The 12,525-nt window shown below is 42.6% G+C and overlaps 1 protein-coding gene across 3 annotated transcripts in view; it reads right to left on the reverse strand.

The window, feature by feature from the left end:
• Nucleotides 1–226: 226 nt before the first annotated feature.
• COQ4 (coenzyme Q4) overlaps nucleotides 227–12,525 on the reverse strand; it is a 38,613-nt gene continuing 26,314 nt past the window's right edge. Inside the window, exons 5-8 of one of the 3 annotated variants that reach the window (XR_012236057.1) lie at nucleotides 8,754–8,883; nucleotides 7,612–7,705; nucleotides 5,927–6,358; nucleotides 227–708 (exon numbers count right to left, since the gene is read on the reverse strand). Coding sequence is in view for 2 of the 3 variants with exons in the window: in XM_073599948.1 (XP_073456049.1) it covers nucleotides 6,199–6,358; nucleotides 7,612–7,705; nucleotides 8,754–8,883 (384 nt within the window). In the remaining variant the exon portion in view is untranslated. The remainder of the gene's footprint in view (nucleotides 709–5,926; nucleotides 6,359–7,611; nucleotides 7,706–8,753; nucleotides 8,884–12,525) is intronic. The other 2 variants (XM_073599948.1, XM_073599947.1) reach the window with 2 other exon arrangements.

Here is a 12,525-nt window from a genome sequence, read left to right on the forward strand (position 1 = left end):
TGCTCTGAACTAGCACCACCTTCAGGGGTCAGATGGTAGCAGCCTTCTATAGGAGCCTCAGCTCTGCCAGGTATATAAAGGTTTCTGACAAGTTCTCTTTAAACAGAATTTCTGAAACTGTGGCCTAAATTAGGGATAGGTAGGAGAGGCTGAATGGTAGAAAAAAAAAGAGCTGTGGCAGGACTAACGAAATACACACGACACAGTATGATTAAAAAAAAAAAAAAAAAGTTGAATTATTTAATCAAAAATATATATTTCAATATTTACAGTTATTTAGAATGATATGTCCAGACAGTGAAAAGAAAACATTTTTCTACAAACTGAAAACAGACAGCATGACGCTATGCCCATTTCTGACAATTACTGAAGTTAAACTAGTTCAGTGATGGTGAACCTTGGCACCCCAGATGTTTTGGAACTACATTTCCCATGATGCTCATGCACTTTGCACTGTAGTTAAGCATCATGGGAATTGTAGTTCCAAAACATCTGGGGTGCCAAGGTTCGCCATCATTCCACCCAAAACAGTTTAATGTTTGGACACACATTGGCAAGCCAAGTCATATTTTTTGTTTTCCGTAATAAAGTAAATGGCTCCTGCACACGAGTGTGATAGTATAACTCCAAGGCTTCACATACATCCACTCCTTGATGGAAACTAGGGACGCTCTATGGACTCAGGACTTGGGGTACCCCAATATCATGCTAGAAGAAACAGAAAAGAGAAAGGGATCACCAGCCTAGTTCATTATCCATACAGATAACTATCAATTTATTCATGAACACTGTGATAAACAAAGCCCATCAGAGTAAGCGTCAAGATCAATATTGCTTAATCCAATGCAATTGCTCCTTAACATGGGAGGACACCACCTGGATCCTAGCTTGCTTACACGTGTCAAGGGTTGTACCCTCTTCCTCAGAGTTTTTCGGCGCTGAGGAAGCGTGTGCAACCCTCGAAACACGCAAGTCAGGGGTTTGTTGATTTGTTTATTGTTGTTTTATAAATTGACCCCAGCATTGCTCCAGTTTCTTCATACCGAAGGATGCCATTTTGCTAAGGCACAGAGCCCCTGAGCACTAGTAATCTTTAGGCTGTCAGCAGCTCGGCCTCTACATTTTTGGCAGTGCTAAAAAATAGAGAGCAACTGAGAAGCAGGAAATCTTTAGGCTGTCAGCAGATCAGCTTCTAGACAGCTCTGATTTTAGGCACAATGCCAAAAATAGGGAACAATTGCGGCTGTGCACAGCAGGATGAGACAGTACTCTACTGGATTTTAAAAAGTATATGCATTTATTTTTAAAAGAAGAAGTATGGCCAAAAAAAGTTTTTTAAAAGTAAATGCTTTGGATCGCAGAAGTGACCAGTTTTCAGCCGACAGTGGGCTAAAGTCAGCTGTTGGCTGATGTCACTCCGGTGGTCCACGCTCGGGAAAAATCCCGACCATATGGTTGGGATCCACCCAGATGCCTGAATCGGCACCTGGTACAGCCTCTCGGCGAGCACTGGAGGGGAGAGACGGTGACTGACAGTTATGGCTCTCTGCTCAGAGTGGAGAACTGTAGAGAGGGCGGTGGACAGATGCAGCATCCACCTAGGTGAGTATAATGGTTTGTTTTTTTACAATCCCAAACTTCTCTTTTAATGTATTCCATAGATATACAGTAAAACCTTGGATGGAGAGTAACTTGGTTTGAGAGTGTTTTGCAAGACAAGCAATTTTTTTTTTATAAATTTTGACTTGATAAACAAGCGATGTCTTGATATACAAGTAGGTCATGTCACAACTGAGTATAATAGAGAAGAGAGGAGCCTCTAAGTGTAGCAATATGGTTACATTTAATGAAGGTACAACATTTAGCAACTCACATGGTTGATGATTAAAACAGGCACTTCTAAGTATGCAGACACCTGGGTTAAAACTGTCCATATAGATCCATATAGATCATCCTCCTCACCGCCATCAACATCATCTCTTCCACTCTGCGCTCCACGAGCGCTTCAAGTCTCGCTTTCAGATCGCTCTACTGCAGGGTATTCTTCCCGGTCACAATTGCAGACTGACAGCGGTGAAACCCGGAGGTGTGGACAGCTTTACCCCGTATGCCTACATACTTAGATGTGCCTGTTTTAATCATCAAGCATGTGAGTTGCTAAATGTTATACCTTCATTAAATGTAACCATATTGCTACACTTAGAGGCGCCTATCTTCTCTTTTATACTCTGGAGCTCCTGCTGGATTTTGCTTCTAATCCCCTTGTGGAGGCTTCCATTTGTGGAAGGACATTTTATGGTTACACAACCGATCACATTGCTATAATCTTTTTATATGAACTATAAACTGAAGGCTTTATGAATAAATGGTTGTGGGACGAATCATCTGAGTTTCCATTATTTCTTATGGGGACATTCGCTTTCATATAAGAGTTCTTTGGATTACAAGCATGTTTCCGGAACGAATTATGCTCGCAATCCAAGGTTAGGATTTACAATGGATTTTGTTTAATATGTATTAACAAGGCCACTGTTAACTGCCAATGATTAAATTATAAATGGGAGTAAATTATACCTGAATGGGACAAGGTGCTTTCAATAAAACTGTACCTGCAAAAGGGGCCAGCATGAAGTGATCTAAAGTGGAACTTTACCCATAACAACTTGATAAAAAAATAATGTTCTTTAGCAAGGAACATACATTCCAAAATAATAACGAGGCCACCAAAATGAGTGTGTGCTGTAGATTGCCTCCAGCATTGCTCCTGTTTCTTCTTGCTGGAAGCTGCCATTTTGCTGAAGCCCAGTGCCTCTGAACAGCAGTAAATCATAAAGCGTAACTAAACCCATCAATTTAAAGGTTTCAAACCAGTTACATTCCAGGTATGCCGCGATTGCTATTTGTCACATTTTAAATATATCAACGAATCCGCGCTCATAGACTGACTCACACCTGCAGCCCCCCTAGGTAGGAAGGGGACACCTATGTGATCCCCCAAGAATATAGATCAAAGTATAGGGAGTGGCGCTGTGTTAGGAGTATAGATAAAAATTAGCAAGAAGTACAAATGTAAAAAATAAAAGTGTAAAGAATAAGAAATTTTTTGGTATAATCCAAAAATTACTTACAGAAAAAAAAAAAAAATATATATATATCCTTGTGTTAGTGAAAACACCTTGAACAGGTGAAAATTAATACTATATGTGCAAAAAAATCACAAATATTAAGCAGCATCACTAAATAACATAATTACATCTTCACATGAATAAATATAAAGTGCCAAAAACAATAATTGTCCACCAATAATGTGTAAATGTGCAATAATTATACGCAATAAAAATCATTAATATTGTGTCAAAATCACAGCTAAAAATCAAAAAACCATATGTTGTTTGGTGCAAAAAAGTTCATAGCAATTGTGCAGAAAATTCTTCTTAGGTGATAAAGTGCCGTGCTGTAACACCTGGTGGTCCCCCCAATGTGGTTGCACTCACCGGAGCGCTCCACCCCTGCAGGGGTACGAGCGTGTAATGTTGGTCCTGTCACTCCAGTCCTATAGGTGTCAGTTTCCTTCCACGCGTCCCATTTCCAAAAAGCAGCTGTATACACAGAGAGGTAGGGACTTCCTGTCCCTTGGTATTAAAAGTCCCCACTGGATATCGGCTTGAGTAGTAAAAAATATTAGAAGAAAAGTATCCACATAGCGTGATTCTGTTTTTAAAAATATCCATTTATTTGCATAAAAAACAGTCCAGTCGCAATAGCCTGGTAACACACTAGCGGTTAAAAAGTATCTAAAAATAGTTACAGACTGGGAGAGGGAGCTCACAGTCTCCTATACTCTCCCTGTAATCCGGGGCCGCAGCGTCAGCGTGAACCGCCGCTTGCGTTCCACCGGTCAAAGTTCCGGAACCACGATCAGAGGAAATGACGTGCGTGCCAAGATAGTCCCGCCTTACGCGTTTCGTCACACGGACGTCATCGGAGGCGCCTCCGATGACGTCCGTGTGACGAAACGCGTAAGTCAGGACTATCTTGGCACGCACAACGTCATTTCCGCGGATCGTGGTTCACGCTGACGCTGCGCCCCCCGGATTACAGGGAGAGTATAGGAGACTGTGAGCTCCCTCTCCCAGTCTGTAACTATTTTTAGATACTTTTTAACCGCTAGTGTGTTACCAGGCTAATGCGACTGGACTGTTTTTTATGCAAATAAATGGATATTTTTTAAAACAGAATCACGCTATGTGGATACTTTTCTTCTAATATTTTTTACTACTCAAGCCGATATCCAGTGGGGACTTTTAATACCAAGGGACAGGAAGTCCCCACCTCTCTGTGTATACAGCTGCTTTTTGGAAATGGGACGCGTGGAAGGAAACTGACACCTATAGGACTGGAGTGACAGGACCAACATTACACGCTCGTACCCCTGCAGGGGTGGAGCGCTCCGGTGAATGCAACCACATTGGGGGGACCACCAGGTGTTACAGCACGGCACTTTATCACCTAAGAAGAATTTTCTGCACAATTGCTATGAACTTTTTTGCACCAAACAACATATGGTTTTTTGATTTTTAGCTGCGATTTTGACACAATATTAATGATTTTTATTGCGTATAATTATTGCACATTTACACATTATTGGTGGACAATTATTGTTTTTGGCACTTTATATTTATTCATGTGAAGATGTAATTATGTTATTTAGTGATGCTGCTTAATATTTGCGATTTTTTGCACATATAGTATTAATTTTCACCTGTTCAAGGTGTTTTCACTAACACAAGGATATATATATATATATATATATATATATATATATATATATATATATATATATATATATATATATATATATATATATATATATATATATATATATATATATATATATATATATATATATATATATATATATTTTTTTTTTTTTTTCTGTAAGTAATTTTTGGATTATACCAAAAAATGTCTTATTCTTTACACTTTTATTTTTTACATTTGTACTTCTTGCTAATTTTTATCTATACTCCTAACACAGCGCCACTCCCTATACTTTGATCTATATTTGTCACATTTGCTTGTGTCCTCAATCAAACTGTCAAACCATCAAATGGCTGGTGTCATAACTGATCACATGTTCAGCACCATGACAGTAGCAGATCAAACAGAAACAGCGTCCTTGGCTGTAAAGGATGGGAGGGTTTAATTCTGCTTTAAGACTGTCAGCAGATCGGCCTCTATAAATTTGGCAGTGCCAAAACATGGAGAGCAACTGAGCATGTGCAGAGCAGGGGGAGACAGTGTATTACCAGATTTCAAACAGTATAGGCACTTATTTTTAATGTTTTACATGGCTATACCTGCAAAAGTGGCCAGCCTGAAGTCAAGACTTAATTTTCTGACTAAAGTTTTACTTTAAAAAAGGTTTGATTGGAGATGAAAAGTAGAAGGAAAGGCAGAGCAGTCACCCACCTTTTAAACCGTGCCTGTCCACCGCTCTTCTACTTCTTGCATTCAGTTAGTAATAAAAGTCATAAAGTACATACAATCCTTAAAGGATTGTTCTAAGCGATCATGTGACTGCAAAAGCTGTGGCATGTGTGTCTATCAGAGCTGCACTGAATTCTCAGCGCTGTGATGTCATACCACTGGTATCAATAGGCATTGTCTGTCCGAAAAGAATTTACACCCACCAGCCGCTCTGACAGACACACCCGCTTGAGCCGTGCTGTCACTTGTAAAAAAGGAAGAAAAAAAATGCATTACATTGAGATTTACTACAAACTGAATTCAGGAAGTAGAAGAAGAGCAGTGGGAAGGCTGCATTTCCATCTACTTTAAATATTAGGTTTGGGTGGTCTGACCCTTTAGAAGTCTTTGTGCTTTCCAGTTTCAGATATTAATACACCACAATACAGTATATCACCTGTAGACAGGTAGTCGATCAGTGCAGTAGAATGTAATCACATGACAGTAAGTACTACCAGACAGAAAATTAATTATTGTTCGGGAAAGTCCGATGACGACACAACTGTAGTAACAATCAGTGCAATCAATGTGCAGCACACAAAGGTTTCAATCAAGCATTATCCAGTTGCATATTCTTCCTGAATTGCCAGATGCCCCTGAGAAACATCAATGGGTAGACAAGAGGTTTCCACATACAGTGTCCAAGTACCAAAAAAAGCTTTACAAAGTTCAGATTTTAATGCTGGGCAGTGGCAGGATCCCAATTTCTTTCCTCAGAGATTCCACGCTCTGCTCCCAGCGCTTCTCATAGTAGAAACTGCAGACGCATCGAGCGTTACGCCCACTCTGAACCGCCCAAGGAACTAGTTCAATCAGTTTCTTTTTTCTTCTGCCAAAGAGAAGAGTAGTAAAGCAAACCAGTTATTTAATTCTCCATAAAAACTACTAATCACTGACAATACCTACATGCCAATCTTACTCAGAATGTGAAAATGTAATGTTGGAACCACAAGCTATGTTTCATTGATTGCTGCGCATCCTCACTGCTTGTTTTTTTAGAGTGTCGCGGTGACAGGGCAAGTGTACGCCTAGTGGAGAGAAACCCACTCTGGTAGTATGGGGAGCTTGGGTTTATGGCAGTCATGTGTAGATGGATTCTACTTAACCACTTCGATAGCGGGCACTTATACACATTCCTGCCCAGACCAATTTTCAGCGCTGTCGCAGTTTGAATGACAATTGTGCTGTCATGCTACACTGTACCCAAACTAAATTTTTATCATTTTGTTCCCACAAATAGAGCTTTCTTTTGGTGGTATTTGATCACCTCTGGGATTTTTATCTTCTGCTAAACAAATAAAAAAAAAAGTCAGAAAAATTTTTTTTAAAATTTTTTTTGTTACAAAACTTCGTAAATAAGTAAGTTTTCTCCTCCCCTGATGGGCACTGATAAGGCAGCACTGATGGGCACTGATGAGGTGGCACCAATATGTGGCACTGATATGCAGCACTGATGGTTACACATAGGTGGCACTGATAGGCAGCACGGATGGGCGCTGATAGGTGGCACGGATGTACACTAATGGATGGTAGTGATGGATGCCAATCAGTGCCAGACAATAATGCCTGCCGATCAGTGATGCCCATTGTGGGCACTGACTGGCATCCATTGTGGGCACTGATTGGCATACCTGGTGGTGACATCCCTGGTGGTCCTCGGGGGGAGCTGCGCTAATAATCAATCAGCACAGACACCCCCCCTGTCAGAGGAGCAGCCGATTGGCTCTCCTCTACTCGCGTCTGACAGACGCGAGTGAGGAAAAGCCGATCAATGGCTCTTCCTGTTTACACTGTGATCAGCCGTGATTGGACACAGCTGATCACATGATAAAGAGTCTCTGTCAGAGACTCTTTACCTAGATCACACTGACACACCGCAACAACGATCGCCGCGATGTGCGCCCCTGGGCGCGCGCAGTGGCTTGATAACCTGGCGAGGTCATATGATGTCCGGTCAGGATATCACAACCACTTTGCCAAGGTAATATTGCTATATGGCAGGCGGCAATTGGTTAAACAAGAGGTACAAGGAGAAAGTCAATGCAAGGAGATAGTGATGACTTCTATAGTCTCTTCACTTACTTGGTACTGAGTCGTAGAGGCCCAAAAACAGCTCCCAGGAGGCACATGGGCAGTCCAGTCTGCACAGCTTCAAACCATTTCACCACCACTTCCCCTGCCACAGAGATCAACAGGTTAGACTGCTGTAATCAAAGTGAAGCTCTAGGTACATAGATTTCAGCAGACATCAGTACAGGTGCTTGTTTCTATGCTGTAGATATTGAGATAATTCATGGGAGAAAAACAAAGTGCGCCAAAAACTAAGTGCAGCAGAAGATGCAACGAATGGTATATTTAATTAAAATCACCCAAATGGCTACTCACGCTAATATAAAGATCAATAGGCATATAACAGTATAATACTGCAGTCACTCAGCGGGTTCCTGGTTGATGGTGGTGTGTGGATGTGTCTAGATGGCTATCGAGATAAATAGCCATTTAGATCTGACGAAGAAGCAGATACTTTGAAACGTTAGCTCCATGTTGTGACGTCACTTCCGATGAGACTCCGAGTGTGTTCCATGCTGGTTCTGAGATGACAAGACAGATTTCTGGCTGGTTGTTCCTCTCCTCGCGTGTGAACATCTACACACCACCATCAACCCGGGGACCCGCTGAGTGGACTTTATAGACTTTTAGTTGTGTTATCAGTGTGTTTCGGGACCCTCTCGTGCGCCATTCTGTTTTTGTCTTATTGACATAATCCATGTCAGTGCAAGGGAGTGGGAAGGTCTGCTGTCTACAATTACATGATCACTTCCAATGTTGGAGAAAAACTGGCCATATACTTTTGATTACTCAATTGAATTCTATCAAAGAAGGGGAATGAAAACTGTTGGCACTAGCGGCTATCAGAATCCAATAGCCCGGCGTGGGGAGTGGTTTATCCATGCCATTGGTGTGGATGGAGAAATCTATTCGTTTATGGCCAGATTTAGAAAAACTCAGAACTTCCTGCAAAGTTTGCAATGCTGCTTTATAGAACACTGATATCAATAGAAGACTTCTTATATAGACTTAGATCAGGTCAGATCCAGGTAGTTACGCAAATTCTACAAATCATAAATTCATTTTAGTGAATTTATAACTGGGTGAATTTTTTTTTTTTTTTTGATGTGTCCAAAGATTCAGCCACATATAGGGGTCTAGTAGTCACATCTTACCCAGCATGTTGGTTGGCATCCCCAGCAGAGTGTGCATGAGATCATGGACTTCTCGATACCGCTGGGCCACATACGCCAATTCCTCATCATCTACAAACCTCACTGGCATTCGGGTATCAGGGGTAACATTCTGGGGACAAGAAAACATTTCTGTGTATTTCTATAGAACAGGTAAACAGTCTTGCAGCTAAACATACACTGATAGCAGGGACAAATCTCAGGCAGGAATCCTGTACAAAAATATGTGGAGGCTGCCTTCTGTGAGGGCCAGTTCACACCACACGCAGTCCAGTGCGTTTTTTTCTGCGTCAAACACGCATGGAAATTAGCAAGTATTCAATAGCATAGTTCACACCAGTGCTTGCAGCTCCAGAAAAAAAAAGTAGAACTGCATTTTTACTGCACTGGAACGCTGTAAAATCCATGAAAAACGCACTGGAATGCACCAAAAATGCACTGGAACACACATGTCCTTAAGGTTAAGAAAAAAGGAGGGGGGAAAATGCTTTTGACTGCTTTAAAAACACACATGCAGGAAAGCATCGGGACTATATTTCTATGGTGTGAACTGGCCCTAAATGCTAATTCTTTGGTCGCTGACTACCACTCTTTGCATTACTGACCTGTAAGATGCGGGTAGTGAAGTCAGAGGCAGCTAAAAGGTAAATGCACATCTTAAAGTATATCTAAAGGGTCATTCTGTCCTTGGATGCTGCCAAGGCTTTTGACAGTGTTGAGTGGCCCTATCTCTAGGCAGTCATGGCTGGCTTTGGCCTGGGACAAACTTTTATCAACTGGGTGAAGGTGCTCTATTCTGAACCCCAGGCCAGGGTGCGAATCAACAGCTCCCTCTCCCAGCTCCTAATCCTACACCGGGGTACTCGTCAGGGCTGCCTGCTGTCCCCTCTATTATTTTCACTAGCAGTAGAGCTACTCGCAATGCTAACCCGCAATGATGGAAATATTGTGGGATTCAGCTGGGGTCGGCTGGAGGATAAGTTATCTCTGTATGCCGACGATTATTATTATTATTATTATACAGGATTTATATAGCGCCGACAGTTTACGCAGCGCTTTACAACATTAGGGCAGACAGTACAAGTACAATACAATTCAATACAGGAGGAATCGGAGGGCCCTGCTTGTTAGAGCTTACAATCTAGGAGGGAGGGTCAAGTTATACAAAAGGGTAATAGCTGTGGGGGATGAGCTAATGGAGAAAATAGTGCAGTTGTTAGATGGAGGCAGGATAGGCTTCTCTGAAGAGGAAAGTTTTCAGGGATCACCTAAAAGTGGATAAATTTGGAGACAGTCTCACAGATTGGGGTAGGGAATTCCAGAGGATGGGCGAGGCTCGGGAGAAGTCCTGGAGGCGGATATGGGAGGAGGTGATGAGGGAGCTAGAGAGCAGGAGGTCCTGGGAGGAACGGAGATGGCGATTAGGTTGGTATTTTGAGACTAGGTTAGTGATGTAGCTGGGGGCAGAGTTGTGGATGGCTTTGTAACTTAATGTTAGTATTTTGAATTTAATTCGTTGGGCGAGTGGTAGCCAATGGAGGGATTGGCAGAGGGGGGTAGCAGACACTGAGCGGTTTGTAAGGTGGATGAGTCTGGCAGCAGCATTCATGATGGACTGAAGGGAGGATAGTCTGTTTAAAGGTAAGCCAATGAGGAGTGAGTTGCAGTAGTCAAGGCGAGAGATAACCAGGGAGTGAATCAGGAGCTTTGTGGTTTCATTGGTTAGAAAGGGACGTAGTTTAGAGATGTTGCAGAGGTGGAGGCGGCAAGCTTTGGAAAGTGTTTGGATGTGGGGCTGAAAGGAGAGTTCAGAATCCAGGATAACACCTAGTACCCTGACATGTGGGGACGGGTGGATGGTTTTGCCATTGCTCTTGACAGAGAAGTCAGGGGAAGAGGAACGTGGGGGAGGAAATATTATAAGCTCGGTTTTGGACAAGTTGAGTTTGAGGAAGTGGTGTGACATCCATACAGATATGTCAGTTAGTAAGTTAGTGATGCGTGAGGAGACTGATGGAGTGAGTTGAGGAGTGGAGAGATAGATTTGTGTGTCATCAGCATAGAAATGGTATTGAAAGCCGTGAGAGGCTATCAACTGACCCAGGGAAGAGGTGTAGATTGAAAATAAAAGAGGTCCAAGAACAGAACCTTGGGGGACCCCGACAGAGAAGGGAAGAGGAGTGGAGGACGATACCCTACTTTATCTCGCAGACTCAGGGGACTCGTTGAGGACGCGAATGGCAACCATTACTAAATTTGGTGGATTTTCCGGATTCACTATTAATTGGTCCAAATCCGTACTTATGCCCTTAGACCCATTGGTTTCATCTCTCCCCCCAGAGGCGTCCCAAATAGCTATTGTTAACACTTTTAGATATCTGGGAGTAGTGATATCACCAAACCCTATTGACTACTTGAAACTGAACCTGGCACCCCTACTGGAAAGACAACATGTAAAATCCCAGGGATGGTGCAAGCTTCCACTGTCGGTAGTAGGGAGGGTGAATTTGATCAAAATGGTCTGGGCCCCGCAACTTTTATATATCTTCCACAATTCACCTATGTGGATTCCCAACAAATGGTTTAAGAAGATTGACACCCAATTTTGCGACCTTATTTGGAAAAAAGGTAGAGCCCGTATTAGCCTAACAACAACACTACAATTTGGCAGGGGGGGGGGGGGGGGGGGGGGCCTGGCAGTACCACACTCCAACATGTATTTCTTAGCATCACAGCTGCAACAACTTGCAGGCTGGGATCTACATGAGTCAGGCGACCCCATTATACAGTTGGTGACTCGCACCAACCCCATATTAACGGCTGGCTCTCATCTGGAGATGGGTCTATCGGGTATCCCCTCGTCCTCTCCAACGGCAATACTAATCCAGAAGGTTTGGAAGGCAGTCAAAAAAGCACTAACCATAGATGGTCCAATGGAGTTTACCCCCATTTGGAATAACCCCAACTACCCTGAGTTAATCAAATTACAGGGATTCGTCTCTTGGTCAAATATAGGGATATGGTTCTTTACATAATTATATAATGGCAATATACTCAAATCATTTGAAGACCTATGTAGGGAATTCTCTCTTACTCGGAACCAATTCTTTCAATACCTCCAGTTCAGGCATGCGTTGCAGACCCAAACACGGACAGTCAGCCTAACTCTCACTAGTTCTTATCTGATACAGGAGGTCCTACAAGCTGACAACCGCAAGGGGTTGATATCCAGGGCCTATGCTACCTTGGTGGCCACAATCCAAAATCCGACCACACTTAAATGCAGAACACATGGGTCTACGGATGTGGGTGACTTAGACGATGACCAGTGGGACATGGCCCTGGAGTCGATCCCAGTGGTGTCAATTGCGGCATTTCACAGGCTCTCACAATTGTTTATACTTCACAGGTCATATCGTACACCCGTACAACTATTTGAATGGGGCAAAAAAGACTCCCCTTTATGCCCTAAATGTGCAATATGCAGGGGAGATTTCATACACATGATATGGCGCTGTCCAAAACTTGCTAGATATTGGACAGAGGTCACACAGACTGTATCGGCTGTAGTACAGACGCCCATTTTATGTACACCTTTGATTTGTCTCCTGGGCTCGGTTGATGCTGAAATGTATCCAAAAGGCGTTTATATAATGGAAACTAGACTGCTATACTTGGCTAGAAAACTCATAGCACGTTATTGGCTCGCCAATAACGTGCCTACAAAGGCTCAGTGGATCGCGTATGTCAACTC

The sequence above is a fragment of the Aquarana catesbeiana genome, linkage group LG09 (genome assembly GCF_042186555.1).
Source record: "Aquarana catesbeiana isolate 2022-GZ linkage group LG09, ASM4218655v1, whole genome shotgun sequence".
Taxonomy (NCBI): Eukaryota; Metazoa; Chordata; class Amphibia; order Anura; family Ranidae; genus Aquarana; species Aquarana catesbeiana.